General features: G+C 43.7%; 1 protein-coding gene across 6 annotated transcripts; it reads right to left on the bottom strand.

Moving 5' to 3' along the window:
* Nucleotides 1-923: 923 nt before the first annotated feature.
* rfx1a (regulatory factor X, 1a (influences HLA class II expression)) lies at nt 924-19,803 on the bottom strand. Of its 6 annotated transcripts, XM_084926202.1 has the most exons (19): nt 19,634-19,803; nt 14,447-14,824; nt 13,500-13,609; nt 13,311-13,406; nt 12,801-13,076; nt 12,441-12,538; nt 11,883-12,324; nt 10,993-11,174; nt 9,144-9,263; nt 8,751-8,884; nt 7,237-7,355; nt 6,790-6,896; nt 6,502-6,653; nt 5,877-5,974; nt 5,389-5,538; nt 4,797-5,005; nt 3,470-3,623; nt 3,331-3,376; nt 924-3,240 (listed from the first exon to the last, which is right to left on the bottom strand). In XM_084926202.1, exons 2-19 carry the CDS (start codon nt 14,802-14,804, stop codon nt 3,080-3,082), a joined length of 3,012 nt encoding a protein of 1,003 aa, XP_084782328.1. In that variant the 5' UTR covers nt 14,805-14,824; nt 19,634-19,803; the 3' UTR covers nt 924-3,079. The 6 variants fall into 6 exon arrangements, with proteins under 6 accessions (XP_084782328.1, XP_084782327.1, XP_084782326.1 ...); XM_084926201.1 differs by lacking the exon at nt 12,801-13,076 and having other exon boundaries at nt 10,993-11,168; nt 11,934-12,324; nt 19,634-19,802; XM_084926200.1 differs by lacking the exon at nt 12,801-13,076 and having other exon boundaries at nt 11,934-12,324; nt 19,634-19,802.
* Between the last annotated feature and the right edge of the window lie 382 nt (nt 19,804-20,185).

Raw genomic sequence — 20,185 nt, forward strand, 5'->3', positions numbered from 1 at the left:
TTCACTATACTTAAATAGCCTCCACAGTCACCGATCTTAGTGCATTAGAACATCTTTGGGATGTAGTGAAACGGATGATTTCATTCATGGATGTACAGCTGACAAATTTTCAGCAACTGTGTGATGCTATCATGTCAGTATGGACCAACATCTGCGAGGAATGTTTATAACACCTTGTTGAATTAAGGCAGCTCAAAAAGCAATAGTGGCTCCAAACCAGTACTAGCAAGGTGTAACTCATGAAGTGGCTGCAGAGTATATAATACATGCTCTGCTGTTGCCAGCCATAAAAGAGCACTTGAGGGAAAACACCACTGGGGGTCACTGTTAGCTGACGTGATACTCTTGACATAAATTGCATGTTTGTGTGTCTCTGAGCCTCATTAGGTGTGGCCACTCATGGTACTTTGACACTTTATGACACTTTGCAGTCATTTACTTGCGCTTTTCTGCTTTTATCTGAATATTGCTCAGCTATTTATTGCAAAACTTTAAAATCCTGTGTGTACCATGGGACCTTGCACATGCAGAAACACTGCACCAATAACATCTTTCTCTGCTCTGTACCTCTGATTCTTCCACCTCTGCTGTTCTCAGTGAACACGCTCAGGTTACCAGCTGTCAAAAGTTGCCAGCACAATTGATCCGTTTCTGCTCTGCTTAAAGCAGGCTGACTTTTGAGTTTCAGGTATTCTGCGTTTCCTGTTCCAGTGTCTTATTTATACAGCAGCAGAAGTGGTAACAGATGAGTGTGTTCATGTGAGCGTGGCCCAGGAAGTCACGGTCTTGGGTTTTTTTTCAGCCAAGGGTGTCAAATTTAATAAGAATGTGACTGTTTTTCAGACAGTAACCCCGCCCTTACACTGGTAATGACTACAGAGATGATAAAATCAGACTCAGAAACCCATGAGAGATATCCGGTGTAATTTTAAAAATTCTTTAATTTATATCTTTAAAATTAAAAACATCTGAATTGCATTCTACCACCTCCAAAGGCACAGTCATACTTAGAGCAGACCAAAATTCAAAAAACACTGCCACTGAACATCTTTTTTTTTTCTCATTTTGTTTTGTACATAAGAAACAACGCACTATAAAAATGACGAACATTTTTTTTCCTTTTTTAGTGGGTAAACAATGGCCATTCTGCACGCTGTAGATCATTAAAAGACTGGAGTGATATGTACTCAGCTGTTGTAGCGCTAGACTTCGTATAAAGGATGATGTGCTGGTTTGAGGCTGGCAATGCCTGTGAAAAAACACGCACCGCTATTTATAGACAGTATTGACAGAAATGAAAAAGGAATATGACAACTGATCTCCATGAACAGTGTTTTAGAAGCAAAACAAAGCCATCGGGCGTGAGAGTGAGAAAAAAAACACAGTGAGACGAGGGGAATGAGATGAGCGGTGGTGGAGGACTGAGCAGATCTCTCACCTCGGTCGATTTCTCTGAATCTCACCGAGGGGTGAGAGACATTTGCATGAAATCTGACGCCTCCATCTCACCGTTTTAAAAAAAAAAAAAAAAAAAAAAAAACCTCGAAGAAAGTGAGGGGGGAAAAAACAAACAAAAAAACTTTTAGACAATAAAGTCAACATGTGCAAAGAGGCAGGGCCTTACTTAGCCTGTGAGTGGAAAAGTCATCAGATATGAAAGAGGATCGATAACCGAACGTACAATCACAAATCAATAATGCACACGAGGGTCGCTTACAATGTGTGACAACACAGCACCGTACACTGCACAAGAGGTTCACTTAGTGACAACGAAATTCAAAATAGTGGATAAATATACAGTAGAATATAAGTATATCACCGTTCTTACTCAGGCACAGTTCTTAAAAAAACAAAAGAAAGAAAGAAAGAAAATCAGCGAGGATCAAAGCAAACCGGTTTGGCACCCAGAAACACACAAATGTGGGGGGAAAAAAACAGAAACAGAATGAAATAAGGCAAAAACATAACGAGTCAAGGGCAAATGAGGGCACAGAGGAACTTAATGGGTGGATAGGATTGAAACATAAACTTAAACATAAACTATGGTACACGTACGGCACTTCTCTCTCTCTCGTGGGAACCAGATGTTCTTGTTTTAAAAAAAGGAAAAAAAAGAGAATTTTTTTCTTGCAGCAACTAACAGGAGTTCCTACTTCACAGCTGGAGCTTCATCTTTACAAGTGTTTGTGGCAGCTGAGGTAGGCACTCCGAGAACACGAGAGCTTTTCTTTTTTCTTTTTTTTCTTTTAACAGGTGAATCACACAGGAAATCTGCACACGCCATCAAAAAAAATAAATAAATAAAATCAAACCATGAATGCTCTAGAAAATATCTACACAACAGTCACCACTCGGCATGAGTCACGCAAACAGACACATACGACCGGGTAAAAACGCGTGTTCACTTGGCCTCTACAAATAACAGCAGAGCGGTGTGACCACAGTGCTCGTACAAGCTGACACACACAAAAAAGTCGCCTGCTGTCTTTAAAAAAAAAAAAAGCAACAACAACAAAAAAACCCTACGCTCCCACAAAGCGGTAAATGATGTAGTGACTGAATTCAAACACCGCTTACGGTCCGCTCCACACACAAACCCCGCAGTACCTTTTAAAGACCACTTTGATACGGCAGTGACAGTGGTGGGAGGGCGAGCATTCGTTTTACAGCAATGAGAGGGAAAAACAGCGAGGCTGCGGCGCGATGAGGAGATAAACGAAAAGAAGTGCCTGGCTTTAGTTTGTTTTGTTTTTACAGATTCATACAACTGAAGGTCCTCTCTGCATCAAGAGACCCCGGGTTTCTGAAGCCACGTCCTGTTACAAAACGCCACTGACTGTGGGAGTAATCAATGGTGGCGACAGGCGGTTGTGCCATCCGGGCAGCAGCAGTTACTGACTTGAGTGTGTTTTGATTGTGTGTGCCTGAGCACTGCACGCAAACAGAACCATATGCAGCGAGAGTGCACGCGGGCACACCTCAACAAGCTCTATATACAGGTGTCAAGGGGTATAAATTACTGTTCTTTGTACATCGGCGTGTGTGTCTGTGAGATCGGCACATGTCATTTACACTGCGGCTAGTTGTCAGCTGACCCGGTGGCGAAGAGAACTCTCTGGTCAGTTCTGGCCAGCTTGGCAGGCGGCTCCAGAGACTCCTCTCCGAGCACGGCCCCGTCTGAGGGAAGGGACAGCTCCTGACCTTCTTCATCACTCTCCTCCTCCTCTTCTTCTTCCTCTTCTACAACAGACAGCATAACAGAGATGGTTACCAGCAAAGCTTAGAGCACAGGTGTCAGTTAAGACGAGCTACAGCAGAATCAGTGCAGACCTTTATCCGGATCCAGCTGGTTCAGACCTCGGCCTAAGCTGGCAAACTAATGGCAAGAGGGGATTTGGTTAGTGGTGTAAATGTAGCTTACACTATTATATGAATGTATGTGCATTTCTGGATCCGTGTATATTGATACCTCTCCCATAACAGCAATGGGGGTCTCTCCTTTAGCCTGGGCCACTCTGTGCTCGATAAGGTAGTACATGTACTCGTCGTATAGCAGACGAATCAGGTGAAAGGATCCGAAGCTGGCGGCACTCCGCAGGGTGAGGTCTCTGATTACCATGGAACTGAGGAACAGAAATGGGAAACAAGCCACTCTTCACACATGTACCACTTCTCTAACTTACAAACAGAAACTGCTTTTTTTCTCTCTCTCATTGCTTTACTGGGACAAGGTTGACACCACGAGTCGAGTCGGTGATTTCTCACTAATCGCAACTTATTTACTCAATTTGAGTATTCGATAAGTTCCTTCAATAAAGCTGTGTGATGTGGAGAGGTGTGGATTTTAAATTTTAGCTCTGCTATTTATTCCAGACAGGTCTGAGCGCGATTCAGAGCCTTCGGATTTCCATCTAGTCTCCAAAGGAGGCAAATGAATGGCAACTGACTTGTAATGACCTGCTTGACTAAGACCCTGCTTATGGGATGAGCTTGGTTTTATATATATTTATATAAATAAATAAATTAAATTCCCCACTCGCCCTTTATCCTTCTTTATCTTTATCCTTCAAGCTCATGTCTCTACCAGAGGCCTAGGAGCTTGAGGGTCCTGTGCACACACACACACACACACATATATATATATGCATATCCTTGCTTTTTTTTTTTTATCACTATGGCATATGTGCATAGGAAGGTATATGGATGCATACTTATGATTACAGCATAGAGGTGGATGAGGATTATTGTTACTGTTATCATTTATTTAGGAATATGGTTATTATGAGTACTACACTCGTCCTTTTATCTCTACTATCCTAGTGATTGTTTTCTAGTTTGTGTTGTTATTGTAAGTATTCTATGTCCTTGTCTTGGTTATCACTTTTTAAACTACTCTCTTGTTTTGTTAATTAAAAAAAATCCAGTCATTTAAGATAAAAAAAATTTGGACAGTTTTGATGATTATCTTGTGATTATTACAGTTAGCAATTACTTAACAGAGTACAGACTAGGTTTGTTTTAACTTCAGGACTAAAGCCTGCAGCTCAAACTGAATACAACATCACAAAAAATAATGCAAACTGACAAAGGCCATTTTAGCCCTGTATACTTCAGCTCTAAATTACTGGCTATTGTGCACTCGTACCCTCCTCCTTCATCATTTGTACCAGACATTTAGCTGAAAAGAGGAGAATAAAGATCCAACCAAATCAAATCTATCAACACAAATAAAAATGGACTCGGAAAAGGTCAGGAGAGGCAGAACTTGGAATTCATTCTTTCTGACTGCTCCCCACCTGTAAAAGGACCACTTGAGCAAAAAGAGCTTGGCGGCTTTAGGGAAAGCAGGGCTGTGTTGGTAGGGCTTTAGGACCTGGGAGACCACACCGTCGAGCCACGCGGCCCACTGCTCCAGTGAGTTCTGCTGCTGGAGGGTCAGCTTGAAGTCCTGCTCGAGCCGCTGGACCACACGGTCTTCGCACCGGCACACCCATGAAGCCTGCTCCTACAAAAGCACAAACAGGGAGAAAAAGGCAAAGTGTCATTATAGGGCAGTCACATCTGCACCAGTAAAAGAGGCTGGATGATCTTATATTTATAAACAGCAGCAGATGATGGAGCTTAAACTACGCACTAGTACTAAATTTACTGTTCAGTATCTGAACATATAATCAGGCGGAAGAAGCAGTTTCTTAGAAAAAGCAAGTGAGCTTCCTGAACAGTAAAATAAAAAAGAGACACTATGACGGAAGCTGGATAAACAAATAACACATGAAACCTCAGTGTAACCACAAGCTACAGAGTCAGCTGCAAAACCAAAGCGGCATTCAACCACTGACAATGTCATCAGCGCGATTTAATGAGAATGCTGCTAGACACTGAACCGACCTGGACGTTGGCAAAGTCGACGCGGTTGAGGTCGGACAGCATCTGATTGATCTGAGCCGTGTTCTGGAGGACAGCACGGGCTGCCTGGGCCAGGTGGTTCAGACTGGTGTAGCGGCGCAGGGTCTGAGCAAAAGCATTGGCTGATGTGACCTGAGAGAGGAGGAAGACGACGGGTCAGAAAAAGATGCATATCAATATTTTCACAAATATCCGTATATAACAGATGTTCTCTGTGATAGCTGCTCACATCTGCTGTCATTTATTTACTTTTTAATGGAACCTCTTTTTTCCCTTCTTCACAAAAGCTGCACCGCAGAGCTTTTATATAAATTCAACTCTAGCTCCTGCTCACAAAAATCTAATAATGTCTGAGCTTAGAGTCCCACACAATAAGGCGATGTTTTTCTCATGCCTGAAAAGACTGTTTGCTCCATGGCTCAGAAAACAAGCGGTTCCATCAGTGCCAAGCTAATAATGGAGGGCTTTACCTTGATGCGGACCATTTCCTCAGGGATGTTCATCATGGCATTGGTCAGCCAGCTCTCCAGGCTCTTGGCAAAGTTGCGAATGGCTTGAGTTAAGGCACCTGTGGGCAGAAATGGGTCTGTCACTGCTAGAGTGGGAAAACGATTAGCTAATGTCTAGACAATTAGCCAAGTTTCTGCTGGTCAAAGATTTTTAAATTTTTATTTATTTTCTTTTTGGCATTACAACTGAATAACCAGACTTGTGTCCACGTTATGTGGATGTGGAACATTTTTTTCTCTGGCAGCATTGTGATGGGAAAGAAAATGACGAATATTCAAAAGGGAACTGGTCAAGGTCTTAAAAGTTAAACCCTGACTAAAACTATAACCGAAACCAGAAGAAATAAGTGTAGCTGCCAGTAAGGGCAGCGCAATGGGTACACGTGATGGAAAACAGTGTATTCTTTCACTACACATCCAAAAGGCTGTCAGGAGGATCTTTGCTCCCTAGTTGGCTCATTTCAACAACTTTAAATTGGCACTGAGTTTTAGGAATAGCTCTTTATTTGTATAAACACACTCTGTAGGCACGGATAAGCATGCTTACATGGTTCACTACATAATCAGTCTTCCTATAGAGCCTTACTGGGGATGGGTCTGAGGACATCAGGGATGAGGATTTCCACCAGGCCCTGGTAGAGGCTGTTGTCACAGTCGCGGCTCCAGCGCAGCACTGGCTCATACTTGCACAGCAACACCAGGCAGGACTTAGGGAGACGCTTCTCTGACTCATCGTGACTGCCGAGGCGCACACACACGCACACACAGTTTGTATGGAAATAGTAATGCTACGGCAACAGACAAATGTTTTTACTATCTTAGGACACAATCTGGATCTTGAATGAATGCCTGCCTGTGGAGTACAATCACTCACACGGCCAACGTGGCATCTCCGGCCTGACTTTGGCTGAACCTCCAGAAGGTCTTCCACAGAGTCTCCACTAGGGTAAACTGCAGGTTAACCATCACATCGAGAATAGCCTGAAAGAACGGAAAGAAAAGAATCCATACATCTAAGAATTGAAGACTGAGGACAAATAGATTATTGGGGTGGGGGTAGTGGGGCAACTGGAGGAACAAAGGAGAGGAAAACAACATTCTGCATTTTTCTTTCAATGTGGTCTTCCTAACCTTAAAACTCATCTTCACCACTACATCTGTAAGAACTTGACATTTTGATCAAATTACAGTTGTTTTTTCCCACTAAAAGGTTATAATTGGTGTAATTTCATTTAAAGTAGTCCTCCAGTGATTCACAGAAAGGAACTACACACAAAGGAAAAACTTCAGTAAATAGTCAGTGGGTTCCAATTTCGGTTACCTCACAATGTTCTCTGTACAGCAGCTGAAAGCTCTTTATGTGCTCCAGCTCAATGCCCTCTGGCAGAGACTTCCCCTGGAGATCAATCTCTGGGAACTCTGGGAGAGCTCTGGATGCATCTGGACACAGGACAAAGGAGCAGTGGATACTCAGAGAGAAATCCCATTAACTGCACAGGGTAATCAACATTTATGTGAATGCCACTAAATGTGCTTAGATGGACATGCCTGTTCTGGTTTAGCTCATAGTAGGAGGGATGTGGCATTTAAATGTTGGTAATGAGATTGTCTTTTTACATTATGTTCAGATTAAAAACATATAATCCGTCCATCCATTTCCATCTGCTTATCCAATTCAGGGTCTTGAATTGGATAAGCAGGTATGTCTCGAACAAACCTGGACATATTGCCAGTCTTTCACAGGGCAAACACACAAAGAGACAACCATTTAAACTCACATTCACACCTATGGCTAATTTAGAATCATGCATGTGTTTGGACTGCGGGAGGAAGCCAGAGTACCCGAGAGAACCCATGCAAACACGGGGAGAACATTCAGACTCCACAAAGAAAGGCCACAACCAAATATGCTAGATTCAAACCCAGGACCTTTTTGCTGTGAGGCAACAGTGCTAACTACCATGCTGCCTTACACATATAGAAATAGCCATCTGTCCATTCTCTTCTGCTTATCCAATTCAGGGTTGAAAGGGGGGGGGGGGGGGGGGGGGGGGCTATTCCAGCTGTCTTAGGGCAAGAGGTGGAGTACACCATGGACAGGTCGCTCGTGTGTTGCAGGGCTAACACATAGACATAGACATAGACAACCATAGACATAGACAACCATTTGCACTCACGTTCACACCTATGGGCAATTTAGACAAACACGGGGACAACCTGCAAACTCCACACAGAAAGATCCTGTCCTGGTGATGAAATTGAACCTCCTTGCTGTGAGGCTCTGAGTGTTAACCACTGCACCGCCAGCACAGCAGCATATAGAAATGTTAAACATATATCAGGTGTAAAAATCCCATCATGCTATCAAACAAAGGAACTACGCAATTCAAACGTAGTAAACACAGCAGCATAAGTATAGGCCTGTGTGCTATATGCTTACATAAATAGGAAACCATGCCTTATATACTTGTAATAAACTGTTACAGCAGATTCTGTTACTGGATTTGACAGTCTGTTAACAGGGCATGGAGGTCCTTGCTGCTAATAAAAATGAAGTCTTCCCAAAAAGCCTAAAACCTAAAGATGAGGAGACACACTTTGTCAGGCCAAATTAACAATTTACTTCACAGGGAAAAGCAATTTCAAAGACTGGTGCTGTGTCAGGCACAGCCCATCCACTCTAAACAACCACGTAATGTAATGCAAGGTCCTCACAACAAGCCCTGAGAGCTTACAAGAATATTTTGCTTGCTCACTCTTGTGACTCAACCAAATTAACATTTAAAAAAAAAGCAGCACTCACTAACAAGTGTGTTCATCGTTTACTAAGCTCACCAAGGAACTGTTGGTACTGCTGAACCTGGGTGCTGATATCCACGTGGCCCGATCCCTGCTGCTGTTGCTGCTGCTGACCTGCTCCTGCTGCCGTTCCATTGGTCATTCCTTCCACTTTATGAACAGGCTTCAACCTGATAGGTAGGGAGCGAAAAAGCACATCAGGCATTCATTTCTAGACAAAGGTGATAAATAATGAAGTGAAATGAAATTGTAATTCAGTCTTATAATAAGAGCAGCAGATGCCCAGAGCCGCGAGAAGAATGGAAGACGTGGTGTGAGAGATGGAGAAAAAACAGGAGCCGGTGGCAAAAACCGTATGAGGTAGAAAAAAGGTCAACTGTGTAATGATAGAGAAGACGCGTTTGAATGTGTAAACATTTCTGTGGATACCTCTGTTTCTGTGAGAACGGCTGTTGCCTCATAGCCAGGTGTTGTTGGTCTTCCATCAGCCGGAGAAGAGAAGAGCCCGCTTTGATTCTCAGCCCATAATAGTGGTATTTAGAATTACCCCTAACAGGAAGACAAATGCGGTTTGACTTTTATTTTTAAAAGAGCCTAACTCTATAGAGAGCATAGTGTTTATGCTGTCTGCTTAAATGTATGTTAACTCCATACAAGCCACATGTATAGTCTTACTATACACTGAATTAGAATTTCATAAAACACAAAGTATTTGCACCCATAGCACTAAATACTTTTAAAAAGTCATTTCACTAGCTCACTCACTCACTCACTCACTCTCCCACACACATGCTGTCTGTCTTCATCGCTACCCACATGTCTTCCTACACAAGGCAAACATTTTCCAATGCTCCAGAGAGCTTTATAGATGTTCCTAGAAAAATTAAAACAAAACAACACAAAAAACTGCATTCTGCTGGAAACTAATTTAAGGTACACCAATCAAGCATAACATATGACTACCTGCCTAATATTGTGTTGGTCCCCCGTTTTCTGCTAAAACAGCCCTGATATGTCGAGGCTTGGGCTCCACTAGAGCCCTGAAGGTGTGCTGTGGTATTTGGCACCAAGAGGTTAGCAACAGATCCTTTAAGTCCTGTAAGTTGCGAGGTGCGGCCTCCACGCACTTGTTTAACTAGCACAATCCAAATTCTTGGGAATTGGGAGGCCAAGTCAACATCTCAAAATTGTTGCTGTGCTCCTCAAACTTCAAACCAACCAGAACATGTTATTCTGCTGAAAGAGTCCACAGCCATCAGGGAGTACTGTTTCTAGAGAGGGTGTACTGTGGCTATGCAGCCCCACACACATCGAGCTGTGATGCACAGTGCATTCTGACACCTTTCCATCAGAACCAGGATTAAGCTACAGGAACGGTACCGTGGCTGCATCGAACCACAAGGATCAGCCTTGGCCGCCCATGATACTGTCATCATAACAGTGGTTCACTATTGTTCCTTCCTTGGACCACTTTTGATAGATGCTTACCACTGGAGACTGATAACAACCCAGCTCCAACCCAGTTTTCTAGCCATTACAGTTTGGCCCTTTCACACTCAGGGAAATGCTTTTGCTTCTTGCTTTTAGCACATCAACTTTGAAGACAAAATGTTCACTTGCTTCCTGATATATCTCACCCACTAACAGGTGCCACGGTGAAGAGACAATCAGTGATTTCACTTTACCTGTCAGTATTCAAATCTTATGCCTGATTGGTGTGTGCATGCATAGCATTACGCACGTCAGTTACATGGAGACTACTGGTGTCTGGTGAAATGAACGGAGGACTACAGGGTTTGTGCTCCTGACATGCATCACTGCAGCAGAAAAGGCCACAGTGGAATGTGTGATGTGTTTGCCTGATCTCTCCTCTGTGGTCTTCCTCTTCTCCTCCTGCCTAGCAGCTCCATCTTCAACATCTTTTGTTCAATATATTCACTATCCGTCCTCTGCAGATGTTCAGACCATCTTAGCCTTGCCTTTCTAACTTTCAAAACCACTCAACTTAAGTTGTCCCTCTTGGTCACTATCAATGAAAATCCTAGCAACTCTGCCTCCTGTCTTTTTGTCAGCATCACCATCTCAAAGCCATAAATCATAGAAGTTCCCTCTACCAACTTGTAAACATTTTCCTCCACAAACCCTTAACATTTGTCTCCACCCACTCGACCCTGTCTGTCCTGTCTTCTTCACCTCTCTCTTTACTAATGGATATAAATGGGTTGCATATATATTTTTTACCCTATGAGACCTGAGTTTGGGTGACTACACAGCTTACCGAGTGCCCAGACGCCGTGTGCGTAGCCCCATGAACACAGATCTTATGAGTTTCCCGAATGACGCAGCATTAACAGGTTCTAGCTTCTGCTCCTGGCAGTGCAGCAAGTAATGGCAGTAAAGGGTGGAACGGGGCAGACTCACTCCTTCAGCTGTCTCATAGTTGTCCAGCAACCACTGTACCTGACACACAGGCAACGAAACAAAGAAAATAGCTGGTGCAGTTAGCAAAGCCAGTATATACAGATATACAGAAAAACATAGCGCAACAGATAAATGCACAACTATTAGCACACATATCACACCTTTGAACAGATACATGTACATGACATGCACACAAACGCACACACACACACACACAGATTTCTCTAGTATTTGTATTATACAAACGCAAATCCATTCGTATTTACAGTCCGTCTGTCATTCAGGAATGAAAACACAAATACATCTGTTTGCGTGCCGTGGCATACAACTTTGGTATGCAATGAATCAATGACCTGGAGTACTGATGGGATGCCGGCCAGATATGTTTTGGTTATGGCCATTGTATGGGGGTTCAATATGATGAATTTGAGATGAACAGTATAGTGTCAAGGCATTTCAGGCAAATTAAAAATGCCCCTCATTACATGCACTGCAATGGTATGAAAATGATGAGGTCATGGTTTTGTTTTCTTTGAGGAAATCACAGTTAAAGCAAAAAAAAAATAAAAAAAATAAATAAAATTTCAGCTAACATTTTTTTGCTCCTAATCTCCAAATTGTTCACTTGTGTTTTCCACTTTGACAAAACTCAAACTATGACGTCATCAGTGTGCGCCACCAAAAGGGGGGGTTGTGTGGATGAGGACAGAACGAGAAGAAATTCCTGCGCTTGGCGCCTCTGCATACCTTCTTGTCTGCCGACGGCACGCTACTCTCCTCGCCCTCTGTAATACTCACAGTGGCCGGAGAGGCGCGGGCGGTGTGTGAGTAGTTCTGACTGTTGCCAGCTGCCGACCCGCTGCTGCTGCTGCTGCTGCCGCCGCTGCCCAGCATGTAACCCCCCTGGATCACATAACTGCCTGCCGCGCCGCCGTTGGTCCCTGCCCCTTCTCCGGCCCCGTTGGTCGTGCCGCCTGCCGTCACCACTGTGGCCCCTCCCCCCGCTGCAGTGGTAGGCTGGGCCACGAACATCGAGACGCCCGCTGTGGTGCCGGCTGTCACGGACACAGTCAGAGGTGTGCCGGGCGTGGAGGCCTGGGTGCCGGAAGTCGGCTGACCTTCGTAATATGGAGCGGCGGTGGTCTGGGTGTACAAAGGGGTGTCGGTGTAAGGGAAGGTGCCGGAGCGACTGGATGAGAGACATGCAAAGATGGGTTACAAAACCAAGCAGCCGAAGAAAGAAGCAAGACAAAGAAAACAATAATTCTGTGTGGACAAGTGTTAGAAAATGAGGTTCATTCTAACATGGTGCTGGTGGTGTAGTTGTTGTCTTCTCCTTCAACATACTGCACTTGATTGGTGTACACATGTTGCACTGGCACTGATGTGAGCTGCTGCTGGACCTAAGGAGTGAGCGCGCACACACACAGACACACACACACAGACACACACACACACACACACACAGACACACACACACACAGACACACCAAAATCCAATAAATCCTCAGCCATCTTGTTGAACCACATCAACTCTTTCATCCTTTAGAATCTTAATATCTTTCATGTCCGGCCTTGTTTTTGCACTACAAACATTTCTTATACTGACAGCTTCTCTGTCCACTCATCTTTGTAGCAGCAGATTCCCTCGTGTCCCTGACCTACTTGGAAAGCGGCGGTTGCTGTGTGCAGAGGTGGCTGATTGGGACCTGAGCTGAGGATGGCAGGGTGGCCTATCTCTCTCTCAGCATGCACAGAGAGCATGCACAGTGGCTGCCAATACTCATCCAAGGGGAGGTAGACGAGTTTGCAGCAGCAGCCGTTTACGCAGTCTGCTGACACCCAGGGAAGGCAGAGTGACTCCTCTGCCTCATGACGCAGCTGCCAATCTTCTAGTTTCCTATCCCTGACTAAACCGGTCACCTCCGTGCTAAGGGGAAGCTGAAAGGTTGCAGATTTGACCACAGAAACAATGAGCTGACTAATACTGAGCCAAAACACAAGGAAGCTGCAAAGTTTTGTACGCATCACAAGTCATATTGATCACACATTTAGTGAAGTGAAGCTGTGATGACTAGCTCGCATTTACACACTGGTTAGTGAAAGCATAAGTTATTTTCAGACATCGCGTATATGCCATCACCACTGACAAACTCCACTGGGAGTTTGGCTTACCTCCTGGGTGATGTGGACAGGCTGTAGACTGGTGACGCTGAGCTGTGTGCCTGGCTCAGTTTTGGCAATCTGGGAGGTGGCCTGCACCACTGACCTCTATTGAGATGAAGAGAAGATTCAAGAGCAAAGAAAACAACATAACATAACATAACATAACCGGACATAACCATGTATGTGTGCAAATTTTACCTGCTGAGCTGTCTGCACCTGCTGAACAACTTGTGTGGGGACTCCAGTCTGCACCACAGCTGGAGGTGGACTGGAGTCTGACACACTGTCATTCGAGTGAAGGGAACCCTCTGAAAGATAAAGAGGGTATCTTAGTACCTGCACAAATTAGTGATATTATTTCTACTTCATTAAGCTGATCATACACTGCCTCTCATCTCTTGCTACAGCTGATTAATAATAAAGTGGTAACACTAATGGTGTAATAAAGCAGATAAAATCATGTCTTTAAACACATAAAAGTATGCACAAATCAAAAATCTCCCCACCTAAAAAAAAACATTTGCACTTAATTATTTGTCAATTTTATGCTTGAAAAACATTTATGAAAACTAATAGGAATAAAAAAAATAACATCTTTTAAAGACACAATTAAAATTGACCACAGAGGATAAGCCTGTGACTGTAGCACAGTTTTACTTCATTCGCCACACACCCTTATACCAAACTGGGATTATCCGGTATGTGAGCCGAGCGTTTTTGTCTGCCTGAGCCTTTACAAATACTTGACTGTACAAGTCGAATTCAATAAGTCAGGCAAAATCAGGTATTTCTGCTGCAGCTAATTACTAGTTTACTTACCTTCCACTCCTAGAACCTGTGCATTAAACTCCACGCCTCACCCTTTTTGATTTTGTCCCTATAAATCAAATCTGCTTTGTCAAATAAAATGATGAGTCTGAAAAACCCCTTAAGATAAATTCTCATCATCCATTGTGAAACACCTCTGACTGGTTAACTTCAGGCCTTGCGCCAACAGATCTTTATTTGTGATGTGTTATATGACTGAGGGGTGGCAGATAGAGACATGTTTACACAGTCTGAAGCAAGGAACTTCTAGGACACTTGTGTTATGAATATAATATTTAATTGGGATCACATGCACTGTTAGTGCAGAAAGCCTTTACCTGTGACGGTAACAACGATGTACTGTGGAGTGCTCTGAGCATTTCCTGACTGCGTGGGGGAGCCCTGGATCTCTGCAGTCACATACTGCGTCTGAGCTGGCTGGGCTTGCACTGTGGACTGGGTCTGACTAGCAGCGGGCTTCTGGGTGGTGATGGAAGCGGCTTGCTCTGTGGGAGTAGTTTGGCCTGTGGGTGTGACTACAGTGGGAGCAGCCACAGTAGTCTGAATCTCAGCCAAAAATTGTGGGGCAGTTACAGGGGTGGAGCTGGCATCAGGTTGACCCGTTGTCACAGTGACAGCAGTCCCCTGAGTTTGGGCCGCTGGCTGGATCTCACCTACGTAGCCTGTAGTGGCCATTACAAGAGCAGGGAATCAGGCTGGGGAAAAAAGAAAACAAGACAACAAGTTACACATTTTCAAACTAAGCTGTTTGTTTTCAAACTACAGGGTGGGCCATTTATATGGATACATCATAATCAAATGGGAATGGTTGGTGATATTAAAGTCCTGTTTGTGGCACATTAGTATACAGGGAGTGCAGAATTATTAGGCAAGTTGTATTTTTGAGGAATAATTTTATTATTGAACAACAACCATGTTCTCAATGAACCCAAAAAACTCATTAATATCAAAGCTGAATGTTTTTGGAAGTAGTTTTTAGTTTGTTTTTAGTTTTAGCTATTTTAGGGGGATATCTGTGTGTGCAGGTGACTATTACTGTGCATAATTATTAGGCAACTTAACAAAAAACAAATATATACCCATTTCAATTATTTATTTTTACCAGTGAAACCAATATAACATCTCCACATTCACAAATATACATTTCTGACATTCAAAAACAAAACAAAAACAAATCAGCGACCAATATAGCCACCTTTCTTTGCAAGGACACTCAAAAGCCTGCCATCCATGGATTCTGTCAGTGTTTTGATCTGTTCACCATCAACATTGCGTGCAGCAGCAACCACAGCCTCCCAGACACTGTTCAGAGAGGTGTACTGTTTTCCCTCCTTGTAAATCTCACATTTGATGACGGACCACAGGTTCTCAATGGGGTTCAGATCAGGTGAACAAGGAGGCCATGTCATTAGTTTTTCTTCTTTTATACCCTTTCTTGCCAGCCACGCTGTAGAGTACTTGGACGCGTGTGATGGAGCATTGTCCTGCATGAAAATCATGTTTTTCTTGAAGGATGCAGACTTCTTCCTGTACCACTGCCTGAAGAAGGTGTCTTCCAGAAACTGGCAGTAGGACTGGGAGTTGAGCTTGACTCCATCCTCAACCCGAAAAGGCCCCACAAGGTCATCTTTGATGATACCAGCCCAAACCAGTACTCCACCTCCACCTTGCTGGCGTCTGAGTCGGACTGGAGCTCTCCGCCCTTTACCAATCCAGCCACGGGCCCATCCATCTGGCCCATCAAGACTCACTCTCATTTCATCAGTCCATAAAACCTTAGAAAAATCAGTCTTGAGATATTTCTTGGCCCAGTCTTGACGTTTCAGCTTGTGTGTCTTGTTCAGTGGTGGTCGTCTTTCAGCCTTTCTTACCATGGCCATGTCTCTGAGTATTGCACACCTTGTGCTTTTGGGCACTCCAGTGATGTTGCAGCTCTGAAATATGGCCAAACTGGTGGCAAGTGGCATCTTGGCAGCTGCACGCTTGACTTTTCTCAGTTCATGGGCAGTTATTTTGCGCCTTGGTTTTTCCACACGCTTCTTGCGACCCTGTTGACTATTTTGAATGAAACGCTTGATTGTTCGATGATCACGCTTCAGAAGCTTTGCAATTTTGAGACTGCTACATCCCTCTGCAAGATATCTCACTATTTTTGACTTTTCTGAGCCTGTCAAGTCCTTCTTTTGACCCATTTTGCCAAAGGAAAGGAAGTTGCCTAATAATTATGCACACCTGATATAGGGTGTTGATGTCATTAGACCACACCCCTTCTCATTACAGAGATGCACATCACCTAATATGCTTAATTGGTAGTAGGCTTTCGAGCCTATACAGCTTGGAGTAAGACAACATGCATGAAGAGGATGATGTGGACAAAATACTCATTTGCCTAATAATTCTGCACTCCCTGTATGTGAGGGGGCAAACTCCTCAAGATGGGTGGTGACCATGGTGGCCATTTAGAAGTCGGCCATCTTGGATACAACTTTTGTTTTTTCAATAGGAAGAGGGCCATGTGACACATCAAACTTATTGGTAGTGTCACAAGAAAAACAATGGTGTGCTTGGTTTCAACGTAACTTTATTCTTTCATGAGTTATTTACAAGCTTCTCTTTGTTCACAGCCATTGACATGTCGAAGAGGTTAACACGTGAGGAACGGATCGAAATTGTGTTGATATCTGGTGAACGCAGTAACCGGGTCATTGCAGCAGATTTCAATGCAAGACACCCTACGAGACCACCCATCTCCCATGCTACAGTTAGCAAACTGCTTGCTAAGTTTCGTGAAACTGGTTCAGTGTTGGATTTGCCAAAATGTAGACGCAAGAAAACTGTCACTAATGAAGAAACATCAGTGGCTGTCCTAGCTTCATTCAGCAAGAGCCCACAGCGTAGCACTCGCCGCATGTCACTGGAGAGTGGCATTAGTCGAACATCCCTTCGGTGGATATTAGCTACTCACAAATGGCACCCTTACAAACTCCAGCTACTGCAGCATCTCAACGAGGATGACCCAGATCGGTGCACAGAATTTGCAGAATGGGCAAAACAAAAATTGCAACAGGACCCTCAGTTCATGCAGAAGATTTTGTTCAGTGATGAGGCAAACTTTTAAGTGAATGGTGAAGTTGACAAACAAAACCACCGCTATTGGTCTGACACTAACCCACATTGGATGGATCCCTCCAAGACTGTTGGAACAACAAAAGTGATGGTTTGGTGTGGTATATGGGGTACAACGATAGTGGGTCCATTCTTCATCAATGGAAACCTCAAGGCCACTGGATATTTGAAATTGCTACATGATGATGTGTTTCCCTCTTTATGCACTGAAGCTGGCACGTTCCCTGAGTTTTTCCAGCAAGATGGTGCACCACCACATTATGGGTGCCAGGTCCAAGCATTCCTAGATGAACAGTTTCCTGGAAAGTGGATTGGTCGTCGTGGGCCAGTTGAATGGCCCTCAAGGTCTCCCGATCTGACCCCTTTAGACTTTTATCTTTGGGGTCATCTGAAGGCAATTGTCTATGGTGTGAAGATACGAGATGTGCAGCACCTGAAACTACGGATACTGGATGCCTGTGCTGGCATTTCTCCTGCGGTGTTGCTATCAGTGTGTGAAGAGTGGGAGAAGAGGGTTGCATTGACAATCCAACACAATGGGCAGCACATTGAACACATTTTATAAGTGGTCAGAAACTTGTAAATAACTCATGAAAGAATAAAGTTACGTTGAAACCAAGTACACCATTGTTTTTCTTGTGACATTACCAATAAGTTTGATGTGTCACATGGCCCTCTTCCTATTGAAAAAACAAAAGTTGTATCCAAGATGGCCGACTTCTAAATGGCCACCATGGTCACCACCCATCTTGAGGAGTTTGCCCCCTCACAAATACTAATGTGCCACAAACAGGACTTTAATATCACCAACCATTCCCATTTTATTATGGTGTATCCATATAAATGGCCCACCCTGTAGTAGACAATGCTGTGTTAAAAAAAAAAAAGAGGCAATGAGGAAAATTTAGTACAACCAAAATATATACATCATAGGTCCCAGTAAAGGTTACAAATATGTAAACAATCATGAATAAGGAGTCCAACTTGTCAATTGCATAGGTAACATTTAAACAGAAGGTAGGAGGTTAAACTCTATCATAGTATTCAGCATTAGATCACGTCTTTTCTAACAATATTAGCCTGTAATAAGCAGCTCATACACCACACAGATATTTTAACATGCTCATTTCTCGCCTAGATGTAAATGAATGATCGAGGGGGGTGTCTGAAAGTACTATTGTGGCCAGGGCCTCTCAGTGGTGCAACTCATGAGGGGATGCGGGGGAGGAGCATTGATGGGAACAAGCATTTTTGGTGTCTCATTACCTGTAATGTGATCGCACCGCCTTTGATGTACATAGGCATGCCCGTAGAACAGCTAGGGAAAATCCCTTACCAAACTGTATTAACGCTACAGTGCCGTCTATTATTTTGCTTTATGTCATGTACACTGTCACCGTAATCCACATTTTTAATACCATAACACAGATAGTTAACTTCTGGCTGTCAATAATTCAAGTCAAATAAACACAGCAGAAAGAAACATTTGTAACTGAAAATGTGTGTTTTCTTCTTTTCATTTGGATAGTAGGGAGCTTGTTACGAATCTGAACCTGTAAAGGTGTACACTTAGGAGTCTGCGTCAGTGAACAAAGAGGTGAAAGTGAACTGTAACCTAGAAAGCACCTGCAGAACGCCCTCCTTCGCCACGCCCCTTACGTATTAAATGTCCGCCACCTGCCACAGCTTTCTAAACTTTCCGTTAAAAGACAGAACGGCATTTTAGTCAGCCTTCAATTTATTTAACTGCTCAAAACTAACACAAAACACGTCCCTCTATTAATTTTACTATCCCAAATTGGCCTCCCTTCTATTTTGGAAGGGATGGGGACTGTCGTTAGCTTTATGCACCATATGTGTGTCTAGTCAGCTAACGGAGACAAACATAAGGTGCAAACCCATCACTGACTGCACATAATTCACCGTTAACAAGATGAGTGTCCGTTTATAGTCAAACAGACGTTGGCTGCGAGCGGCGGCAAGCACGAGCCTGTCGTGACAGCCACTGATGCTAGCTGTGTAGCGAGATAGCAGGATCAGGAAGCTAACTGGTCTCTACAACAACCGCCATTTTGTACCTTTTGCATTTGACATCGCCATAACAACGGCCTGCTTGGGTATGCATCTATGGCTGCGTCGTCATGGCAGGCGAAATTCAGAGTCACACAGATGAGCAGCAAGCAGGCACAAACTATCGCACACTAGAAAGCCCGACCGGTTATCAGAATGACGGCTAGCTTGCAGGCTAACCCCCAGCTAACACTGGGAGGCAGTTGCCTGTTATGGCTACTGAAACAACAAGGGGGGAAAAGCAATAGCAGAATTCAGCTGAAGCGTTAGAGGACATAAAATGCTACAGATCATGTTAAGAGCTTCACCTCTGGTTCCACGTGTGTATTCCCACTGGCAAAATATCTTCTTTTATTTTTATGGCGGTTTCAGTTGTTGTTGTTGTTGATTCTCGTTGCTGGGTTCTTGTCGCCAGGGCTACCGTGGCTATGGCGCTTCGTCCTCACCAGGGCAACTGTTGCTACCCACCCGCTCCTTTCCCTCCCCCTTTGCTGTTGTGATTGGCTGAGAGCTGCCAAATTGTCTTAAAGTAACAGCGCCAGGAAAATTTTACTACAAAGCCTTCCACGCCCATTTGTGGAAAATCCCAGAGGTGGAGGCTCCCAGTAAAATCCCAGTGAAAGTAATAGAATTGTTTGTAGTTTGTTTTTAAATTGGAATAAAATCAATGCACAGCCTATATGGACTGTCATTTAAATTGATCCATCTGGCTGCATTCATTCAGTGACTTACCCTAGGGTCCATTAGTAGCCTACCTGAAGAATGGGCTATTGATGTGTTGTTTTATTTTAATATGTTTCTTCCTTTTCTTTACTCTCATTTTACAATAATGTACATATCAGTCCATAACAAGGCATTAC

This window comes from Perissodus microlepis, chromosome 4 (genome assembly GCF_051167445.1).
Source record: "Perissodus microlepis isolate ML-2025 ecotype Zambia chromosome 4, ASM5116744v1, whole genome shotgun sequence".
Lineage (NCBI taxonomy): Eukaryota > Metazoa > Chordata > Actinopteri > Cichliformes > Cichlidae > Perissodus > Perissodus microlepis.